This window comes from Trichosurus vulpecula, chromosome 1 (assembly GCF_011100635.1).
Source record: "Trichosurus vulpecula isolate mTriVul1 chromosome 1, mTriVul1.pri, whole genome shotgun sequence".
Lineage (NCBI taxonomy): Eukaryota > Metazoa > Chordata > Mammalia > Diprotodontia > Phalangeridae > Trichosurus > Trichosurus vulpecula.
Genome location: NC_050573.1, coordinates 415,947,835 through 415,970,987, shown reverse-complemented (window position 1 = coordinate 415,970,987; position 23,153 = coordinate 415,947,835). Strand labels below are relative to the sequence as shown.

The 23,153-nt window shown below is 39.4% G+C and overlaps 1 protein-coding gene across 1 annotated transcript in view; it reads right to left on the bottom strand.

Moving 5' to 3' along the window:
- ITGA1 (integrin subunit alpha 1) overlaps positions 1-23,153 on the bottom strand; it is a 199,403-nt gene that overhangs the window by 69,067 nt on the left and 107,183 nt on the right. The window contains exons 7-11 of the mRNA XM_036760530.1: positions 21,888-22,036; positions 17,216-17,366; positions 9,032-9,197; positions 3,051-3,124; positions 1,375-1,519 (exon numbers count right to left, since the gene is read on the bottom strand). Of these exons, the coding sequence (XP_036616425.1) occupies positions 1,375-1,519; positions 3,051-3,124; positions 9,032-9,197; positions 17,216-17,366; positions 21,888-22,036 (685 nt within the window). The remainder of the gene's footprint in view (positions 1-1,374; positions 1,520-3,050; positions 3,125-9,031; positions 9,198-17,215; positions 17,367-21,887; positions 22,037-23,153) is intronic.

The window sequence follows — 23,153 nt, the reverse complement described above, 5'->3', positions numbered from 1 at the left end:
TCTGCCTGTTTCCTCCTTTTTATATGACAGGAGTATAATTCACACATATAAGTCAGTCTGTGAGCTCACCATGTTTTATATAAAATAGAATCTATGACTTGGAAGAAATTTTAGAAATTATATCAAGCTTAATCTCCTATCAAAAACAGGTATCCATGTAGACTGCTTAAAATGCGGTCAGTAATGAGTGCACAAGTTGATGCTGAAATCTGTTCCCTTCCCAAGCTGGAGAGTTTGTGTTGTTATTAAGCTTATTGTTATTCAGAATAAGCACCTTCTACTTGTTGCTTCTAGTTCTTTCTAACAGTGTCTTTCCTTCCCATCCTTCACCTTCCCCCACCAAGTCTTATCTTCCTCAAGCTAAACACCCCTTTGTTTGGTCCTACTCTTCATGACTCCTTTTGAGGTTTTCTTGACAAAGATGTACATTCCTTTAAACCAATCCTCACATTGGGGGTATGATTGGTCTTTCACAAAATGTGGCATTTAGAATTCTAAGCACAATGCTTCAGATATGGGCTGAGTTCTGATACACTTAGTGACCATCTCAAAGGACCTAGTTAATTCTCTGACATAATTTTATTCCAGGCTTTCCTATCTGGCTGGCCAAGAGAGAAGCATATCAATCAACAAATATTTTTTAATCACCTACTATGTGCTCTGCTAGTCACTGGAAATTCAAAGACAATATGAAAGAATAGTGCCTTCAAAGAGTTTACATTCTGTTAGGGAAATATATACATTGCATATAGATATATTACATTATATATATTATATATGATATATTATACATATTATACTGTATCAATGTATATGTGCAAATGTATCAATGCACAAAGCATATGCAAAGTAAATATAAGGTAATTTCTCCAGAGGTGGGGGAAGCACAATACCAGCAGATGGAGCCTGGTGGGAAGGGGAGTGGAATAAGGATAAAGAAAGGCCTCATGTAGGAGGCAATGCCTGAGCTGAGCTATGAAGGAAGGTAGGGATTCCAAGAAGTGGAGGTGAGGAGGGAATACATTCTAGGTATAGGGGAAAACTGGTGTAAAGATAGTCAAGAGATAGGATGTGAAGTGTGAGGAATAGCAGGAAAACCAGGTTGCCTGGATTATAGGGAGAGCGAAGGATACTAATGTATAATGAGACTATAAAGGTAGGTTGAAGCAAGATGGCAAAAGGCTTTAAATGCTAAGCAGAGGAGTTTGTATTTGATCCTAGGGCTAACTGGGAGCCAATGGAGCTTATGGAGCACAGGAATGACATGGTCAGATGACAATCTTAATGACATTGAAACCTAGGACTCTGGTGAAGTCAAATCCCTAAAAGAAGGAACGTTGATAACCAATAATTAAAGAATCTAAATATACTTACCTAAATAGGAAGCAAGTGGTTCATTTTTCTTAGTAGACTCAACATTAAAGGAATTATTTGACGGTGTTATAATTTGGCTGTCTTTCTGCATGACAACTGTTCCATTCCAGTCATAGGCTCCTACAGCTCCAAGCATAACCCAGTCCTTATATTTAAATAGAAAGATAAATATCAACCAATCAATTGATGGACATTCATTCTCCACCTATTATGTGTCCAGGCACTGTGCTAAGTATTGGGGATATGAATATGAAGAATGGAACAATTGCTCTTAAGGATCTTATATGTTAATACATACACTGAAAGGTCAGTACTTCTTTATGGACCCCATAAGACCTTTACAGTGAAAAACGATAGATATGTTTTTCTGATCACTACAGTTGCCTTTATTACCCTTTCACATATACGGTACTTAGGAGGGGACCGGGGTCTCTGATCCCCTTAAGAACTCAGGTTCTAATATTGTTATGGAATATGTTGACACTTATTGTAGGATCATAGCTCTAGAGATGGAAAGGCCATTAGTGACCATCTAGCCCAAACCCCTTATTTGACAGGTGGGAAAAATGAAGCCAAGAGAAATTAAATGACCAGGGTCACATAAGTTGCAGTTGCCAAAGGTGGGATTCGAACTCAGGTTCTCCTACTTGAAAGTCAGTTCTGTTTTCTACCATGTTGCTTTGTCTCCCATTGAGAAAAAGAAATTGTGTTTATACTGGACAAAATACTAAGAGTGAATTTTCTCATTGAACTCTATGTGTAAATAGCACTTCTGAATGAATGGCATTCACAATTGTTCCTTGCAGGGCTGGAATATGATCAGTCAAATGTGCCGGATGAACAATTCTTCACATTCTGTAGTGAGCTGTGCAGGATAACATGTTTCTTTTTTTTTTTTTTGGTCTGCCTCAGTTTCCTTTATCTATAAAATGAGAACAATAATACCATCTACCTCTCAAGGTTGTTGTGAGGACAGAACGAGATAATGAGTAAAGCATTTGCAAACTCTAAAGTGCTATATATATAAATGTTAGCTATTGTGATTATTTCAATTTTTAAAATTCAGAACTTATTGAACACCCAATGGTATAGGCATTTGCATATGCATAGTAGAACAGAACAGAAAGGGATATTTAAAACAGCAGAAGATTGTACCCGAAATCGTAAATCTCTATTATGTACAACTCGCTTTTCTTGTTAAATACATAATAAATTCACATACAGTTCTAATAGGAGTCCTAAGGAATGCTGTTTTCAAATTTGGACTGGAAAACATTAGGATTTAGTCAAGACAATCCTCATGTCAGAAACGTCGAACACTTGCAATATTGAATATCAAGTAAAAAGATAATTTTGTGGGAAAATAATAATTGCTAACATTTATATAGTAGTTACTATTTGCTGGGCACTGTGCTAAGTGCTTTTAAAATTATTATCTCATTTGATCCCCACAAAAACCCTGGGACAAAGATGTTATTATTTGCATTTTATAGATGGGGAAACTGAGACAAACATAAGTTAAGTGACTTGTCCAGGGTCACACAACCAGTAAACATCTGAGGCTGGATTTGAACTCAGGTTTTCCTGACTTCAGGACCAGCACTCTCTCCACTATGCCATCTAAGCAGAGAGACAAAGCTAAAGTTGTAGTTCCTACCACCAAGTGATCAATTCACCTGTGAATAATGAGCACTGAATCCAGTCTGGGACATTTCCATCTCAAATGAGGCTGCTGACAAATCAGTTGTGGCTGTAAAATAAGAAATAGTCATCTTTAAGAATTACAGTGTATTTTTTTTTCTAATTGACTCTTTTTTGGCAAACTTAAAAATCATCAAAAAGACACAAACATTTTGATAAAATTATAACATATTCATTTGATGGAAATCATTGTATTTTTTCTCAGCAAAACATAGGAGGACTGCAGTGTTTTGTAGCCCAATGGCATTCTTTCCTATGGGCTGAGACTCGGTGGTTCTGACTAGTCAAATAATTGGCTTCCACTAAGAAGCTCTCAGACATGTGGTCTCTAAAATCTAATTTCCCCAATAAGTCAACGGCAGATCTTGGACCTCAGGATTTCAGAGTTGGAAGTGACCAGCCAGCATCTGCTTGAAGACTACCAATGAGGCCAAGGTAATCCATTCTACTCTTGAATACTTCTAGTTATTAGAAAGGTTTTCTATACATCAAGCTTATATATGCTTCACTGTTTCTCTTACTCATTACTCCTAGTTCTGTTCTTTTAGATTAAAAAAAAATTATAATAATGTCTAATCCCTTTTTCACATGGCAACTCTCCAAATACTTGAAGGCATCTCTGGTGTTGTCCATGAGACTGCTCTTTTCCACACTAAACACTCCTTTAACTAACCCTCATATGGCAGAAGATTATGAGAACAGCTTCTCCTTTTTCCTGTGTTTATCTCTCAATGCAGCTTTCTTCTTCCTGAATCCAACTGTAACATTCTATCCACTGTGCCACCTAGCTGCTTCCAAGTCACAGCATCACTTTAAGTGTAACTCAGGCTATATATGTAACTTGCCTTTGGCCATTCACATAGCAGACCCCCAAAACTTGGGAACTTGCATAAAATACCACAATGGATATTTCAGTTGTTTTCAGTCATGTCCAATCTTCATGATGTCATTCTCAGTTTTCTTGGCAAAGATATTAGAGTGGTTTGCCATTTCCTTCTCCATCTCATTTTACACATTAGGAAACTGAGGCAAACAGGGTTAAGTGATTTGGCCAGAGTCACTTAGCTAGTAAATGTCTGAGGTCAGATTTGAACTCAGGAAGAGGAGTGTTCCAGACTCCAGGCCTGGCATTTTATTCACTTCACCACCTAACTGCCCCACCACAATGAATAAGTGAAAGATAAATGTAATTATACTATATGTATAATCTTAGCATAAACTAGCAAATATATAAAAAACCCAATATTATGAAGTTGTAGCATGACTCAGAAATATAGTCATTAATATGTGCACCAAATCACACACAGGGCACACATTACTAGAGCAAACACTAGTATTGTCATTTGGCTACACAAGCGGCCTCTTCTCCAGTGTCACCCAAGTCATCATAAGTGAATCCTGTCATATTGACCAAAACATTGGTATTAGGTATCTCCTGGAGAGAAACATTCCCTTCCAACACTGACTGGCATGTTGTCTAGAATTTGGTCTCAGAAAGTTGTCTGGGACCTTGAGAGGTTAAATGGCTTGACCACATACCCTGTATGAGGCAAAAGTAGGACTTAAACCCAGGTCTTCCTAACTCAGAAGCCAGATCTCTATCTACTTTGCTACATGGTACAGGGTGTTCCAAAAATCTTAGTGCAGTTTTATGATATTAAAGCTTTAAATTCCACTAAGAGTTCTGGGCCACCCTTTATATGCTCATATATACTTGCATATTTATGCACATATGTAGTGAGTGCATATATATCTATATATCTATCCATAGAAATACACTTGAAAACATTCAGTATTCCAAACTTAGCAGTCACATAATACTGAGGAAGTTGGAAAATATCCATTTATTTTCCTCTAATCAATGGGTCATTTATTAATGTTACTTTGCAGATGAGAAAAAAAACCCTCAAGTAATCCAAAATTTATATTAAAAAAAATTGACCTGCTCTCCCAGCAGGGGAATATTGGGTAGTCAAATGAATGAAATCAAGCTCCAAGCTTCTTTACTACTTACCTGGAATAAATTGCCGGTGAATAGTTTTGCAAATGGCTTTTATAGGGCTAAATTTTATAGGGGAAACAGTCAAGAGTCACATATTACATTTCAATCACGCGTTGGAATAGCCCTTTCATTTAGGCAACTAAAATAAGCTTTATTTTAAAACATTTTACTCTGAGAGCTCAAGGCACTTTACACTTATTATCAAATTTATCTTTACAGTCTCCTTAACAGGCAGGTAGAAACTGTGCCAAAGTGCCAATAAAAACCACCTCCTCTAATCTGGGGAACCCTGACTCTTTCCAAGCCTCCCCCTGCTTCTGGGTTCTGTCTTCAAGTGACTGCTGAGTAGAGAGCAGAGGAAAAGAATAGCCCTGGCTTACCCTACTCAAGACCTCTCCTCTAGCTTCTTCTCGGACAAGTCCACAGCAACCATTACTACAGCCCATACCTCTAGAGAGGGATTGCGCTCTTATCTTTGCTGTTCATAAGGGAAATGGAAATGTTAAATGACTTCCTGATATCCCAAAGCAAGTCACTGGCACTGGCTATTCACCAGGCTGAACTAGTGCCAAAAGGGAAGAACAATGCAGCCTTCACATTAGCTGGCAGTTGCCCTCACAAAGGGTAAAGATTTATGGGAAATGGAGAATTTCCAAATGGCAGGGAAATATAGGCCTTTCTAATCTGATTCTGTAAAATTCAGAAACACTTTAGCTAGTACAATTGACAAAAACGCTTGACCACCCAGAATTTGAGAGCATCTCTGATGAAGCATGCTACCCATCTCCTGACAGATTCCTAATAGGTTCAGGGGGCATTTATTTGTGACACATTTTTTTTTTTTTTACACAGCCAATGAAGGAACTTGTTTTACTTGACTAAGCACATTTTTTGGTAAGGAATTTGTTTTCCTTTTTCTTTTTTTTTTTTTAAGTGGAGTTAGGGCGAGGGGAAGATAAAATTGATTTCTATTAACTAAAAAAATAAAATTTAATTTAAAAAAACCAACAAAGATTTTTGGAAAATTTTGGTCAATGAGGCTCGTGTGAAGACAATTTATTTTAAAGTGTAGCGTCTTCCTAAGGTTTTTGCACAGCTTTTAAACTTGGAAGCTTTAACTTCAGTGGTAAGCATGATAGACGTACATAGCATATAGTCACACGGCATTTAAAAGCAAATTGAATTTTCTTCTCACAGCTGATAGAGACTTCAGTTCTGCTTTCCATAGGGCACAGTTTACCTTCTCCCCTATAGTACCTATTTTCCTTTTGCCACAGGAACTTAAATAAAAATATCTAGTGGATAATGGTGTCCTGTAAACTATAATAAATTTGCTTTTAAATGCCACTTCCAAGTTGTTTCTCTCAGGCCTACAGCCTGGGTTATTAGAATTTTAACGTGTATGAGGGCTTTATGAAAACATTATACTATTTTCCCCCCGAATGCCTTTTAGCGGTGCCCTTTAGGCCAACCATAAATAATACTACCAACTAAGGAAAATAAAGGTTAGAAGTATCTCTTTCAGTGGTAGGGTCCTTCAGGAGAGGGTCGAACTTCCAATTGATAAATCACTGGAGTTGTCCTGCTTCTACAAGCAGAGTGAAAGTGATGCACAAAATGCACTGGGTCAGGCCTGTGGAAGTCACCAACCTCTTCAAGCAAGTTCTCCCTTTTTCCTGGTCCCCTCCCATTTTGTTTGTTCCCCAGACTTTCTTAGAACCTATGTGTTCTGGGAAAGTGTTTGGCTTCTTTTCAATAATAACATTTATATATTGCTTTAAAAGGCTTACAAAGTACTTTTCCATACGTTATCTCATTCAATTCTCACAATGATTCTGTAAGGTGGGTAGGATGTATTTGGTTATTCCTGTTTTATACATGAGGATCCTCAGGTTCAGAGATCTTAAATGACTTGGCCAGAGTCACAGAGTTATCAGTGGTCAGAGAAGGGATTCAAACCCAGGTCTTACCTGACTCAAGTGCCTTAATTACATTTCTTTCTCCACTTTCTCACCTCTTTCCTTATAATTAGATTATATTCCTGTGATCCTATGATGAAAGGATCATAGGCAGAGAGCTGGAAGGGAGTTCTAAGGCCATCTAATCCAGCTTCCTCCTTTTATAGATGAGGAATTAGAAGCCCAGCATGGCTAAAGTCATTTGCCTGAGGTCACATAGGCAGTAAGCATCTGAGGTAGGACTTGAACCCAGGTCCTCCGATTCTAGAGTTAATTTCCTTTCCACCGTACCATAGTCTGTTTTGGAAATGAAGTTTTCTTTCTTTTCTTCTCTCTTCCTCAGTAATAAAGTTGATATGATAAAGTTGATATGGCAAGATTAGGGAAATTGATTCAATTAATAGTTGCAATTTATAGACTGGGTAAATCACAGCATAGAGGCAGCTGGGCAGCATAATGGATAGAGAGCTCAGCCTGGAGTCTGGAAGACTCATCTTTGTGAGTATAAATCCAGGCTCAGACACTTACTAGCTGTGTGACCCTGGGCGAGTCACTTCACCCTGTTTGCCTCAGTTTCCTCATCTTTAAAATGAGCAGGAGAAGGAAATGGCAAACCGCTCCAGTATCTTTGCCAAGAAAACCCCAAATGGGGTCATGAAAAGTCAGACATGACTGAAAAATGACTAAATAACAACAAAATTGTATATTTCTTTGAGTTTCAGTTTCCTCATCCAAAAATTGAGGAAAGTTTCTATTACAAGGTCTCTGAGGTTCCTTTTAACTCTACAGCTCTGATCCTATGATAGCCTAAGGTCCTTTTAAGCCAGTAGTGTGCTAGAGCTGACTGAAGTGGCTGGCTTCCAAGAACCGATTGTTAAATTTTCATTGTGAGAATTTATGCCTCAGAAATTGGCAAATATTACATATTTGGACTTGATTTATAGTTTTGTTTATTAAGAAAATGCCAATAATTCAGCTGGTTGTTAAACATTTACCAGCATACCTCCCTCTCCTTCTGGCTAAAGCAGTCTACGGGTCTAGGTTAGGCAACGTACATAGGAGGCAAAGACCCTTCAGGCTGTCTTCATTTTTGTCTAGTAGCAAGGAGCAGTAGGGCCTTTACTGGAGCAAGAGGCCCATAGCTTTCTCTATGCCACCTCTTCTACAGTAGTAATACAAGAAGAGGTGAATATTCTTTTAAAAGGGCTCTAGATTCTGTACCAAGTATCTTCACTTATTCTAAAAGGGGTGGGGAACTTGTGGCCTCAAGGCCACATGTGGCCCTCTAGGTCCTCAAGTATGGCCCTGAATCCAAATTGGATTCTGTCAAAGGGCCACAGTTGAGGACCTAGAAGGCCACATGTGGCCTCGAGGCTGCAGGTTCCCCATCCCTGTTCTAGGACATTTTGACAAGGAAAGGTTTATAACTTTTTAGTTCCAAAGTAGCTTGTTAACCTAAGAAGTACATTGGAGCAAAACACCCACGTTCATCATCATTTATAACCCAGGCCCATTTAAAATCATAGAATGGAAAGCATCAAGTACAAATAGTAAGCAGAGACCAGCAACTTCTACTGCTAAGCAGTGAGTGAGACGATGTTTAATGTACTGATAGAAAAAGTTCCATTTTCAGGAGACCTTTAAAAGACTACACTGAAAAAAGTCCAAGCCAAATTCTAAGTCTTGAGACTTAGTCTTTCCTCTGCTTGTATCTCTATCTACTGCCTATCTCTCCAAAACACCAAAAAGAAGTGAAAAACACTTCACCTTCCATCACTGTCCTCCTTAACACCTACACTACCTGTGCTGTGCCCTTAAGAAAATATCTTCCAGCAACTCTGACGCATTGTGAAATATCTGTCTGAATGAGAGACGTCTAGTGTCATGGTGGGTAAAAAAAGACATTCAGAATAAGGAAGGCTTTGAACTACAGAAAATGCATTCTTGAGGATTTGAGTTATGGATTTAGCATTCTCATTTTTAAAAATTTTCATACCTTCCAAGGCAAATATTCTTTCTCCCAGGCCTTCAGCGATAGTGACCAGTGCAAATTCATCAGAGACATTGAAGAAATGCTTTTCAGTAGGCTCACTTGCAATTGATTTTATTTCTTCCACAAATTTCTCAGTGCTCAAATTCCCTCGGTTATAGTGGCCAAGAATCTAAGGCACAACAAAGAAAGTCAAGAATTTATTTTTTTTCAGTGTTAAATAAAGGTCTCAGACAGATTGTCAGTAAACAGGAGAACAGAGTAACTTAACATAATGTGATTTTTATGCACTCCTATGTTCTTGGAAGGGGACTTTCCAGAGTGTGTATATTACTTCATAAGAGCTGCTGCAGAAACATAGCAGTTGGTCTAGAGCAGACAAAGGACAACCTTGTTCACTGTACTGTATTTCTGCTCCTAACCATGGCTGCTCCCTGCTGTTTCTGAACAGCTGTATCTTTTGAATCTGGTGGTTTGAAAGTAGGGAGTCTCTGGGTGCCTTTCCAGCTGGTGACACCAGCATCTGTTGAGAAACCAATTAGCATCAATTGAACTGCTTGATCTGGAAGTGGCCAGTCTTCCTGAAAACACTGCTTACTGAGGAAAGGTAAGGGGATGTTGGACCTATTTGTTATTTAGGCAGCTTTAGGATTGAGTGGTAATTGGCACAGCTGATCTGGGAGCTTAACTATTGGTTGCTCCTGTTACTATACAGATCTTGGAGATGGGCAAATGCTATACCAAGAGGAACAAAACAGATGCTATTTATGAGATGTAACCTGTATCATTCACAAGTACATGAGCATTTTCTGAAAAATAAGTTTGTAGGATTTAGAGCTGGAAGTTTCCTTGGAAATCACTTGATCCAATCTCTTCATCGTACAGACGAGTACACTAAGGCCCAGAGAGGTTAAACGCCTCCCCTAAAGTCACTCAGAAAGCTAGTAGCAAGTTTTGAACCCAAAGAGCCTCTTACTGGCCACCACTTCTCTTCCTGTTTTCTTTCTTCCATTAGAATTAAAGTTCCTTGAGTGCAGATACTGCCTTTGCCTTTGTATTTGTATCCCTGGTACTTAACACAGCTATGACATGCTTCTTTCATTTATTCATTCACTCACTCATTTATTCATTCAAAGAATCTTGATGGAGACTTGAAGTGATTAAAAGTGTGGTGACCTTTTATGGGTTGAATTATTCATTTGTTCAAATGGAAATAATTACAAAACAAGTTTAGCTGATTGTATTGCTATTCAATGTTCTTTATAATCAGTCTTTTTTTTTAAAGAGAAAAAAGAAGCCATGGGCCTTCTAGGCAGGTGATATAGTCTAGGGCAGTGGGACTCAAACCTTTCCTTAGTTCAGAATACTCATCAGGTAGTTATTTCTCATCATTGAATAGCTTCTTACCCTTCTTACCCAAGCCTGCAGGGACAAGCCTATGATAGCCTAAGGGAGAGCAGAGCCAGAGTCAGGCTGAAACTTAGGGGATGCCTTCACTGACATCATCTCTGACCTCAGGTGAATGATTCCAGTACTTACTCTGCTCACTCATTTCTTCATTTGTAAAATGCCATTTATGTTGCTAGGAATAATGAGATAATGTCTGCAAAGTACTCTGAGCTGTTTGGAAGAAATGTTCTACAAAAGACAAATGGACCAGACAACATAGTAATGGGGAGATCATTTGGATGTCTTTCAGGTCATCGAATTTATTTAATGTTAAGATGTCTAGTTTTTCACTTGTGGAAGATATGGAGGCAGTGGGTGATTGTACAAATTACACTAGTCAGAAAAAATATAGTTGCCTGCTTCCTTCCCCGAGAAGTGAAAAGGGTCAGACCTTCAAGGCTTTTTACTTATATGTTAACAGTGACTGCGGCCATCCGCTTCCCAGTTCTGGTAAGTGAAAGGGTTGGAGAAGGAACGGGAAAGGGAATTATCAGAAGGGGGAAAGCAGCAGGACTCTAGGAATCTGTAGTAGTAAGATATATAATGCAATACATAGTAGAAAGAGATAGATTAAGAAACAAGAGGCTAGCAGAGGTGTGCTGGTAAATGTTTAACAACTGCTTTTCTGGGGGAAAATTATATGAAGGACATATTTTTAAATTCAATCTGCATTATTAATATTTTCTTCATCATTTTCTTAAGGCTAGACAATAAAGAAAAAGCAAATCACACCCTGATTTCTAGCATTTGCCAATTTGTGAGGTATAAATGCTGACACAGAAAATTTAACAATCGTCTCTCATGAGATGGTTTGAGCTGGCTCCAGAACAACCCATTCCTGGTTCTTGGCTCCGAGACCTTGAGCAAATTGTTTTGCTATTCAGATCCTCAGTTTCTTCAACTGTGAAATAAGAAAAATAAAGGGTAGGGACAGCGAAGAACCAAGATGCATATAGAAGGAACCTCCATAACTTCTTCCACATCCACACCCTGCTCCCCTGCACACATGGACAGCATCCTAATTCAAGCCCTCATTGTCTCTCCACTGGACTATTGTAGTAGTCTCCAAGTTGGCACCCTGTTTTCAGACTCTTCTGTCTAATCCATTTGCCCCAACCTTGCCAAAAGAGTCTTCCTAAAGCATAAAGCTGACAGTGTTATTCTTCCTTGGCTGGGCCCCTGAAGGCCTTCCCAGTCTGACTATTGCATATCCTTCAAGGTTTCTTTCCCATCACTTCCCTTCACACACTCTATGTTCTATTCAAACTGGCCCATTGGCTGATTTTTGAATTCGGCATTCCATGTCCCTGTACCTTTGCAAGCCTGTTGTGTCTCCCTGAAGTACATTTGTTTCTCTCCTCTGCTTCTAAGAATCCCTAACTTGCTTTGAACTTCAAGTAAAGCACTGCAACCTAGGGGAAGCTTTTTCCAGTCCTCTTAGGTTTTAGTGCTCTTAGCTTCCTCAAATTATCTTTCACTTATTTATTCTTGAAAATGTTGCCACTGCCTTTTAGGATAAAAGATCGTCAAGGGTAAGGCCTGCTTTTCATTACCTTTTGGCATCCTCAATGCCTAGCACAGTTTCTTGCATGGAATAGGCACTTAGAATATTCTTGGTAAATTCAGTTGAATTGAGTGATGAGAAAAAAGAAGATAAAGACAGAGGCAAGAAGTGTCTGGAAGTTTTATTTCTAGATAAGACACTTCTTTCCTTCTTTCCTTCCTTCCTTCCTCCCTCCCTCCCTCCCAGCAGCCTCTCACAGGTTCAACCCCAATATTGATTGGCTTAGGAGCTTTAATCTGCTCCATTTCTGACCTAGGCTGGTTCCCCCTCCTTAGGCAGCCTTGTGAGTCTCCCCTGCCCCCTTCCAGGAGCTCGCCAATTTAGTGCCAGACTTAGTATGGAGACCTGGTCCCCTTTAGGCTGATGTAGTTCAGAACTCCAGAATTTAAGCAATCCACCAGCCTCACCTTCCTTAAAAGGAGGATTTGCATGCATGAGCTATCATGCAGGGCAAGATAAGACTTTCTTGCATATGGAGTTAAACTTAGAATTTATGTCGTGCTACCTTTTTTTTTTTCCTGGAGAGCCAACTGTTAAATATTTACCAGCACAGCCCTGCCTGCATCCCTGTGAGTTATGTTCCCCAGTCCTTCAGATGCCATCACTTGCTTTTCCTAATTCATGTATGGCCCTTTGACCTTTAAGAAAAATAAAGACAATTTATAGAAGTATCACACTGAGCATTTCCTAAGAGGGGCACTACATAGAAAACATTTTGACCACTTAAAGTGGTCTCCACATTTAACTTTTTTCCCCCAGATCCTCTATTGCCTTACTATTTGAATTTTGAGTCTATTCACAAATTGATAGAGTTGAAAGCACACTTGAGGAAAAAAACTTGGAGATTTTTCTTTTAGATCGTGCATGATCTTTGATTTTAGTATAAAGAATACATCTAGTGAATCCATCACCGGTCAGTGCTACCTTTAAAATCCACCTAATTTTTAGCTTAAACCTACAATCTTCAAATTGAAGTAAAGCAATTACAGCATGTTTTCAAATCTTTTTTGGTTGCTTTCAGACGGCAGACAGTATATTAAGTGTAAATGGATTAAACATTTTACATTTGACATGCCTGGCCCAAGGGAAATGCAGCTTTGCAATGTCTAGCTCAGGTGAACATTAGCAGAATGCCAAGCATTTGAGCCTGTCGCATTTCTATTGACTGAAACAGAATACATAATTTATGTGTTATTTTGTAATGTTTCCTTCTTAGTCAATTTTTCCTGACAAAATGGATTAAATAAGGGGCACACAAGCACTTTGATGAAGACTCTGCCTGATACATCTCTTCCTACCATTTTTCTTTCATTGCTACAGACTTATCCCCAAAAGCATGTGGGCCACCATGATGCCATGGCTATAGTGAGTAATATAGTGGGTACAGTGCTAGGCCTGGAGTCGGAAAGACCCAAGTTCAAATGTGGCCTAAGATACTTACTAGCTGTGTGACCCTGGGCAAGTCCTTTAACCTCTGTTTGCCTCAGTTACCTCATCTGTAAATTGAAGATAATAATAACATCTACCTCCCAAGGACATTGTAAGGATCAAATGAGGTAATGATTGTACAACCCTTAGCACAGTGCCGGACACCTAATAGGCTCTGTGTAAATGTTAGCTATTATTATTATTTCTTCCTTGTCCACACAATATTCAAATAGTCCATTTTCATTACCTAAGTATTTTACTCTGCATTTTTTCCCAATGAGAATTATATCCTCTCTATTTCTCTCATTTTACTAGTGAGCTTGTTAATATAACCTCAGTTCTGACATTTTTATTTCCATAACCGCACAAAAGGATTTTTTTTCTTCCGTAAAGGGTACAGTCTTTTTTTTAAAGCCTACGCATTAATTTGAATTTACTATTCATAGAATCCAAAAAAATAAAGAGATATGAATGGAGAAAAGGAAATGATTAAGAAGGCCAAGCTCCTCTAAAATTCATTTGTTCAGAGATTTTTATTGAGGGCATCTGGAAAATGAGAGGATGACCAGGAAGTTTATGTTATGGTCCCTGCCCTCAAAGATCTTATAACATGACATCATAAACAAAGCATACCCAGGAAGAATTAAACGAGGTTGTATATGATTAAGTGACAATGAACTTTAGGAGTTCAGGGGAGAGAAAGATCATTGACTGTGAGAATAGAGGCTTTAGGAAAGATGCAAGGTAAGAACCAGGCCTTCGAAAATAAAAAGCATTTGGAATAAGTGGAGAGAAGAGAGAGGGAGGAAATGTCAGGGACAGGAAAGCTGAACTAATCAAGGCATGCAGGCAAGAATGAGCAAAGTCTCTCTTTTGAAGGTGGTGTCCAGTCTAGCCTGACTATAGAAGAGGTTCCATGATGGGGAATAAGGTTGGAAAAGTGGATTGGACCAGATTGTTGAGGGTCTATAATGCCAGGTTAAGGAATTTAGACTGTAATATTGAAGGTATATATATGGGTGAGGGGGGAGGCAATGATTCCCTGAAATCTTTGCCTCTCTGAAATCTCCTTGGGCTGGCAGCACTACCACTATTATATCAGTCACAGACTTTAAAGAGAGGATGTGAGAGGGAGAATGGCATGATTCCTCTTCTGGAAGGTCCTTTCCAAGCTCCAAACTACTATCACTCTGTGATTGTAAATTTCTAGAGGGAAGAGGTGTCTCATTTATTTCATAACTTCTTCCTCTGCTCCCCCTACTGAAGATAACCTGCCACACCTGATGATAGTGCCTAGTACAGAGGCTTGCCATAGTGGTCATGCTTTAAATATTTCTTGAATGAATGAGTGAAGGCATAATGAAAGTGGTATTTGATGAAGATTAACCTGGAGGCAGTGTGTGGGATGGATTGAGGAGGTGGGGTAGGGAAAGACTGGATGAGATAACTCAGGAAGGATTTGAGACATTATCTCTGTAGCCAGGGTTGGATCATCCCTTGGGTCTTTTGGAACAGAGGGTGATGACAGGCACTGCCTTAAGCTTATTTCTCTCCTTCTGCATCTATCCAATACTTCCAGGCAGTGTGTGGAAACCATGAATTGTCTGCCTCTAGCCCCACCTCTTCCTCCTCTTGCTCAGAACACATACGCTGCATAGTCAGAGCACTGGGGTAGGCTAAGACAGTGAGAGGAATAGTGCTCCCCTAAGGGAAGGGCCAGGAGAATGTCCAAACTTTAGGGCAGTCAGGTGCAGTGAGCTGTCCGGGGACAGAGGCCTTGCTTCAAACTTTATTTAAATTCTGAGCAGCAGAATTTCCATTGTCACCCCTTCCCCTCCAGAGCTTGGAATGCCCCCTCTGTGGAATAGCATCAGGAAAATTTGGCCAGCATATTCCTAGGAGTTGGTTGCTGATAGAATCTCTATAATGAGGTCTGTAGGCAGACAGATGTCTTTTGTTTTTGTACAGGCAGCTTGCTTTGAGCCAATGCGTGTTTAAATATTATTGTTAATAACAATAAGCATACTGCTGTGTATTTACATGGTTGCTCTTGAAAGGAGCATAGAGTACATTGTGTATTATGTAGCCTTTGTCCCTTAGATGAAGCTGGGACCTCCATTTGGAACTAAGAACCTCCATCTGCTTTGAAGTACCTTTCTCCAGAAGCTGTTCTCAGTCCCTAATCTGAGTGCCTTGAGCCTGATCTCATTTTACCCAGTGTACATCTTTTTGTACATAGTTATTTGCATGTTATCTTGAGAGCAGGGACTGCTTTTTCCCCCCCTTTCTTTGTATCCCCAGTGCTTAGCACAATGTCTGGTGCTTTATAAATGTTGACTGAACAATTTCTATTTTTTCTCTCCAGCCTACCTCATGCTTGTCAAAGGATGGCTATCTTGGCAATTTTGAGAAGCTGAATTTGGATTGTAGAGTTGAGGGAAAGGGAAAGTTCTTTGCATGACAGATAAAGATCCTCAGGTTTCTCTCTTCTTCACTCTGCTCTGATTCAATGCTCTCTGACCCAGGAAATATATGGTAACCAAGAAATCCTGAAGACCGAGGTGGAGCTCAATGCCCCAGCACCTCCACCCTCCCAAAATGAAGCTAATGAAGGCTTTCCTTATTGCCTCTATATTGCCTTTGTTGTTCAGTCTAATCTAACTCTTTAAGACCCCCATTTTCTCCTCCAGCTCATTTTACAGATGAGGAAACTGAGGCAAACAGTAAATCTCTGAGGCTGAATTTGAACTCAGGTCTTTCTGACTCCAGGCCAGGAACTCTATCCACTGTGCCACCTAGCTGCTCATTCCTAAACAGCTCCAAAGAATTGGGCTCATTACCTTATCCAGTCTCACAGTGCTGCCAAAATCTCAAACAGGATGGGGCAACTGGGGCTTTGGCCAAAATTTAAGAGGCACAAACATTTATACAGGGTGAGCGCCCTACACCATTCTGAGCCTCTTCCCCATTGGAAACCTTTCTAGAAGTGGTCCTCAGGTTTCCCAGGGTCTAGGGATGGGGGGGAGAGGAGGAAGAGAGGGAAGCAGTATGCTGGAGTTTCCTCTCACCATGACTGATTGCAGGGCAGATATATTCTCCACCAATTGCCCCTGACATCAAAATTGTTGGTATAGTTGTAAGCAATGCTGAGACTGATAGAGGGAATCTCATTATTGACAATTAAGGATTAATGGATATTTCTGCCAGCTTCTAATTATTAAGCAGGGCTCTGCAGGCTTTTCTTTCTTCCAGTTGTGTCTTGCCCTCATCACATGATCATGAATATACTTAACACATACTGCTGTCTCATTAATGGAATCCATCTCAAGTTCATGAAATATCTTGTTGCTGCTTTCCTTACTATGCCATCTCAGTAAATTCCTTTACTTCAAGCTAATTATGTCATCTGGCTGACTATTCAAGGTAAACACATCAGTGGGGGTTTGTGAGCTATAGTGTAGCAGTGCAGTCTCAAAGAAGATCTTGAACTTGATATAACAGCTGTCTGAAAGACCTATCCTGCAAATTGGGGTAGAGAGCCACTATATGGGAGACACATACTATGGTATAGAGAAAAGAATGCAAGATCTGGAGTCAAAAGATCTGAGTTCAAATCCCAACACTGCTACTTTCTACCTATGTGATCTTGGCAAATTCACTGGGCCTCAATTTCCTCATCTATAAAATGAGGGAGTGAACAGATGACCTCTGAGTTCCCTTCCAGCTCTATGAACTAACATTTCACTTACAGCTATGGCGAATCTTTGGATGTCTTCATCTTCACAGTCCTGGATGACTTTATTCAGCCGATGATTGTCGTGGGACTCTCCATCGGTCACTATCACCATGACTTTCTTAACCCCACTTCGGGCACCCCTGGCTTTAGTGAAAGCCTCTTTTCTGAAACATATTTATATATAAAAAAAGAGACAAATAAGACACCATTCCCAAGATTATGCAAAAGCTTAGCAAAACACTGCTGTAGGTAGTTCCTAGCCTTGGAGCCAAGAGCAACAGCAGCACCTACCAGGCACGCTGGGCAGCATGATGACCACTATTTGTAGCATTTTCTGATTTATCCCAGATGGTAGAGAGGTTGCCATTTTGCTTAATCACTACTTGTTTTCGCATACCAAAGCCAGAGGAGACTTTGTACTCCTGGAGGTATCAAAGGGAAGGTGGGTCCCAAGCTCACCATAAGATTCAGAGGAGATTAGTTTTCCACACCCAATCCTTGCTTTGTAAACAACCTTCCCCTTTCCCTTGGGAATGTATTTTTCTTTCCATATCAGCAAGGCTTCTTCCTCTCTCCTTTTGGCAGAAGCATCTGCTTTGTTTCTCACCTTCCTTCACCCCCTACTCTGATGTTCACAGAACAGTCTCACCAATTTGACCTCTGCCGCAGAGAAGAGATGAGGAGGAGAGACAAGGGAGGATAGTATTTGTTGGGCCCCAGACAGCCTGCAGCCTCCCCTTACAGCCAGCTCTTGAATGTCAGCTTTGGATAAGAGGGAAAATAAATCAGACATTAAAAAAAGGAAAGCAAATAGTTTGAATTTTGATGTATTCCAAATTTGGTTCGATAATTTGTTTATTAATATTTCCTGAGAATGCTCAGTTTATAATTGTTAAAAATGGCTTTAGATGGCAAGATGAAATGAGATAGACTTTGGGATGATGATGTCTAAAGAATGCTTAGTGTGATCTAGGACACAGACTATTGGAGGGGGATGGGTCAAGAGACAACAAGAAAGAAGTCAGGCAGAAATATTCACAGGATGAGAAAGAAATTTCAGTTGAATTTAACAAAGATTTATTGAAAACCTGCAGTGTGTGTTTGTATGCATGTGGTGGTGGGGGGTCTATTTGTATGGGTGTGTTCATTGCTGTTTCACTTCTTTCTCTTGTTCTTCTCTCTGAAGATTTGGGAATGAAGAGGGCATCTTACATACAACTGCATTTACATACATTTTCAAACTTTGGGATAGAGAGATATGACTATTCACAGACTGAATGATTCCCTGGAACATCTGTGACCTTAACTGGAAAGATGAATCATTTATATCTTGGGGGGTAATGATGTTCCTTTTCTATACCCCTCCCATCTCCAAAAAAGCACCTAAGATGACTATTTAACTTATTCCCACTTCCATCAAAGGTACATTTTTATGATTTCTACTCTTCATACACCTAAAAGTCAAGAATTCTTAAAGAAAGAACATGTTTCTTTTTAAAAATTATTTTTTTTGAAAAAGATGCTTTTTAAAAGGCCTAGAAATTGGCATCTTGTACTATTTAACTTTCCTTAACCTGAGAAATGTGGTGTCAGATTGAAATAGAGATGTGCCAGGGTATATATTGATTTAGTAAGCCACAAATTAACATTATATGTGCTGTATTGTGTTTTTATTTATTTTGTCAAACATTTCCAGATCATACTTTAATCTGGTTCCTGTCTCTAGAGTTTTGCAGACCACTTACAGCATGCCAATGTATTACTACTGAGGGAGGAGAGGGGGATAGCTAGGTGGCACAGTAGATAAGAGAACCAGTCCTGGAATTAGGAAGATTTGAGTTCAAATACTTACAAGCTTTTGTGACCCCAGGCAAGTCACTTAACTTCTGTTTGACTCAGTTTCCCCATCTGAAAATGAGGATAATTACAGTACCTGCTTCCTAGGGTTGTGAGGATCAAGTGAGCTAATAATTGTAAAGAGCTTAACACAGTGTAAACATATCAAACACCATATAAATGTGAGTTATCTTTGTTATAGTGAGTGGAGTATTGGACTAGGAGTCAGGAAAAGCGTGGGTTCAACTCTCACCTCTGACGATAGCTATGTTGATATGGGCTGAAATCACTAATCTCCAATCAATAAATTGGAGTTAATGAGATAATAGGTGGAGCATCTATTTCACAAAGTGCTTGTGATATGCAAATGAAATGATATACATAAAGGGCTCTGCAAACTCTAAAGTGCTATGTGATGTCAGTTATTGTTAGATAATCTCAATTCCTTAAAATCATATCCTCCTTTGATACAGTTTCCTGGTTCCCTCAGATACCCGGAGGTTAAGTAAGCTTACTCATGATCACACAGCTAGTATGTGTCAGAGCCAGGATCTGAGCCTAGGTTTGCCTCCTAGGTCAGCCCTCTACCCTCCATACCATCCTACCCAGCTGCCTGGTTACTAAAGAATATCAGTGCTTTCTATCTCACTATCAGAATGGGGTAGAAGTGAATTGACAAAAGCAAAGGGATAGTATCAGAAAAGTTTGACCGCCATATTTCTTTACAATAAATTTGGCTGCACTGAAATCAGGGTTAGCCTCACTTACAGGCAGAATAGGCTTATATGTATGCATGGTGCTTTTCTGGAGGTTTTGGGAAAGGCTTTTCCTTTGCACAGAATATCCTCACCATCCCGGTTGCCACTGTGCCTGAAATTTCACCTTTAGAGCTCCAGGAGCTAAGAAGCACAGTAGATAGAGAATTGGGTCTGGAGTCTAGAAGACATGAGTTCAAATTTAGCCTCAGAAACTCCTGTATGACCTGAGGTGTAGCCACCTTTGTCTTCCTCAATTTCCTCATTTGTAAAATAGGGATTGAGAAAATAAAATATTTCTAAAGCACTTAGCACAGCACATAGTAGGTACTTAATAAATGCTTATTCCCTTCCCATTTCATTGCTCTCTTCCTGCGGTGGCACCTGTGGGAGAAAGGGTGGGTGGCTGGGAGGGAAAGGAACAAACATTAATTAAGTACGTGCACTTTTCAAATATTGTCTCATTTGAGGTACAGAAAAAAATGAGGTAGGGAATACAAAGCACAGAGAATGTACATCAAAGTTATACAAAGAGCTAACCCTGAGGGAAAGAAATAGAAGAAAACAGTGGAGTTAAAAAAAAAGTAAAGGAAACTGTTTCTTCAGAGCCTTAAGGCCTGTATATATCTACTCAAAGAATCCCTCCGTAGGCTCTCAGTGATATATGGAAACAGAGCTTGCATCTAAGCCCTGGTATCCGAAGAGATATTTAGCAAAGGCTATTGCTAATATCAGCAGCCAGACCCATTGCTTTAGGTGTGTTTCAGGGCTGGAGAATCACAAAGTGACCACTCAGAAAAGGCCTGGCTCCCAAAACCGATTTCACTGAGGGTGAATGTGCAGTCCTCTTCTCTTATTTAAAGTATGCAAGAAGCACACCCACAGAAGGACATATGTTCTCTCTGTCCTCTTTTTCAGCCATGCAAATTGGTGCTCTAGTGGGCAGGTGAATGTGAAATGACAGACCCCTTCTGTAAGGGATTCTTTTCTTCTGTGGCTTACAGAACTGGTACCATACCATACACTAGCCTAAATCTTATGGGTCTAACAACTGTATGGGTTGTTTTGAATTTTCGTCTCTTGAAGAGTGTTCTCAGTCAGCAGGGCTAATTTGCATAAAATTCTGTTGACAGCACTAACATACTGAGCTTGGGAGCAGAAGCAAAACACGAGCAAGACAGTGGTCCTTTCAAAATCAGCAACAGATTTCCTTTCAACATGCTTTCAAGTTTAGGTTCTGGTCAAGGGCACTAACATCGAAGACAAGATCTGAATGAGGCAGGAAAAAAATTATATTATAAATGACAGGGATGTGATCGTTTTTCATGTAATGAAGGAAAATCACTGAGATGGTGAAAAAGATAGCTGTTTTGTAGCTTAAAAGGGAATAGTGTGCTGTAAAAAACATGGGACTGACAACCGCCAGCCTCTGATTCCAGTCCCACCTCTGACACTAGCTATTAGTCACTTACCCTTCATTGGCCCTAATTTTCTCCATTTTTGAAATTTGGAGATTAGATCATATGATCTCTAAGGTCCATTCCTTCCAGCTCTAAAATTCTATGAAATATTCTAGGTCTTTGAAATAATCTCTTTGGAGAAAAGGGAAAAAATAAAGAGGATGAAAGAAAATTTTTATTAATTGAATAACTTTATTCCCTTCATGTTTTGAATTTAAAGCAACATATTTAAAAATCTTAACATGAGAACAAATTAGAATAAGATTATATTTAATTGATCCCATAGAGGCATCTATCAGTAAAGCTTCTTTAACATTAAATAATTTTAAACATTGCAAAAAAAATTCAGAATAATTAAAAATTAGTGCCTTTTAATTAAATCTGCTGGTCATCAGGCCAGTGTTCTTTCCCTCAGTTTCCCCATCTATGAAAAGGAGAGAGAGAGATGTTGGCTCATAACACTCCTTCCACCTCTGAATCCATCATCCTATAATCATACTAATTAATAACTTCAGATCTTTTAAGATGATTTGATCAGTTTAGAGAACATTACAACCAGTTAACTATGAACTAAAACAAAATCATACACCTTGGAGAGACTTCTAATTTGGTGGATAATTTTTGATGTACGTACCTTGCTGTATCTATTCCCAGAGCCGTCATCGTTTGGCGCCCCTGTCTCTGCTCTATCTGGTTAGCTGCAATGAGTACTTCTTCAGTTGTTGTATATTTATTGAGGTTAAATTCATGGGTCACATTTTCACTATACTGTACAATTCCAACCTAAAAGAACAAGCCACTATTAGATACATAATCCATCCAATGGAAATGTCAATTTCAATTTTCCTTAATCTGAGCAAATAGCATCAATACAAGACTTAGCAATTTTGCGGACAGATTTTTGAAAATCTGTTGGTTTTCCTACTACTATCGACATTTGTCTGTTTGATCCAGTGGATTGTTGTTTGTCCTTCATTTTCAGAGGACCAATGATATCACAAGGGTGATGTCTTGACTTGTTTGTGAATTGGATTTAAGTGAGATAGAGTTGTGCAAACTCATCAGCTTCATTCTCTTTTCCAGCAACATCAAATTCTGTGACAGGACAAAAGTCAAGATGACTAGCTATGTCCCAGGATGCCATGGGTGACCACGCAGTAGATATCAGTAGCCTGAAGACATAACCTAGCAGTGCTACCTGTGGGTTATATTTTCAAAGATTGTTTCATTTATGCTTGAGTCTCTTTTTGTGTCTTTTCCCCTGCTTAGAGCATTCTCTCTCTCTCTCTAAAAATTCCAGGTTTCAGGTTTCTTAATCCTCTTCCTGACCCTGCTTTATCAGCTTAAAAGTAATCAGATTAGCAATTGCCTTCTTTCTTGCTGTTACCTCCCCAGGCCCTACTTCACTATGCACATAGATATTTGTGTCTGCATTGTTCCTTGACAACTTTAAGGAGCACTTTTGTTATTTTTTACCACATTTCAGTTGTGTCTGAATGGTTTAGAATGGTTTGCCATTTCCTTCTCCAGCTCATTTTACAGACAAATAACTGAAGTAAACGGGGTTAAGTGACTTACCCTGGGCCACATAACTAGTAAATGTCTGAAGCCAGATTTGAACTTAGGAAGATGAGTCTTTTGGACTTTAGCCTGGCACTCTATTCACTGAGCTACCTAGCTGCCGTTAAGAAGCACTACACCTCTTAAAGTGGGATACCTGGCCACAGCATTATATTTCCCAAGGAAATGAATGTAGGCCTTTCAGTCACAATAACATCTGGATGGAGGAGATTTTGGGGGATGGAGGAGCTTCTCTGGTCCTTTCAAAACTGCTCACTCAGCTTACCTGCAAACTTGGCTCTCAGCCCTGCTTTACAATTTCTCTATTTTATACTCCCTT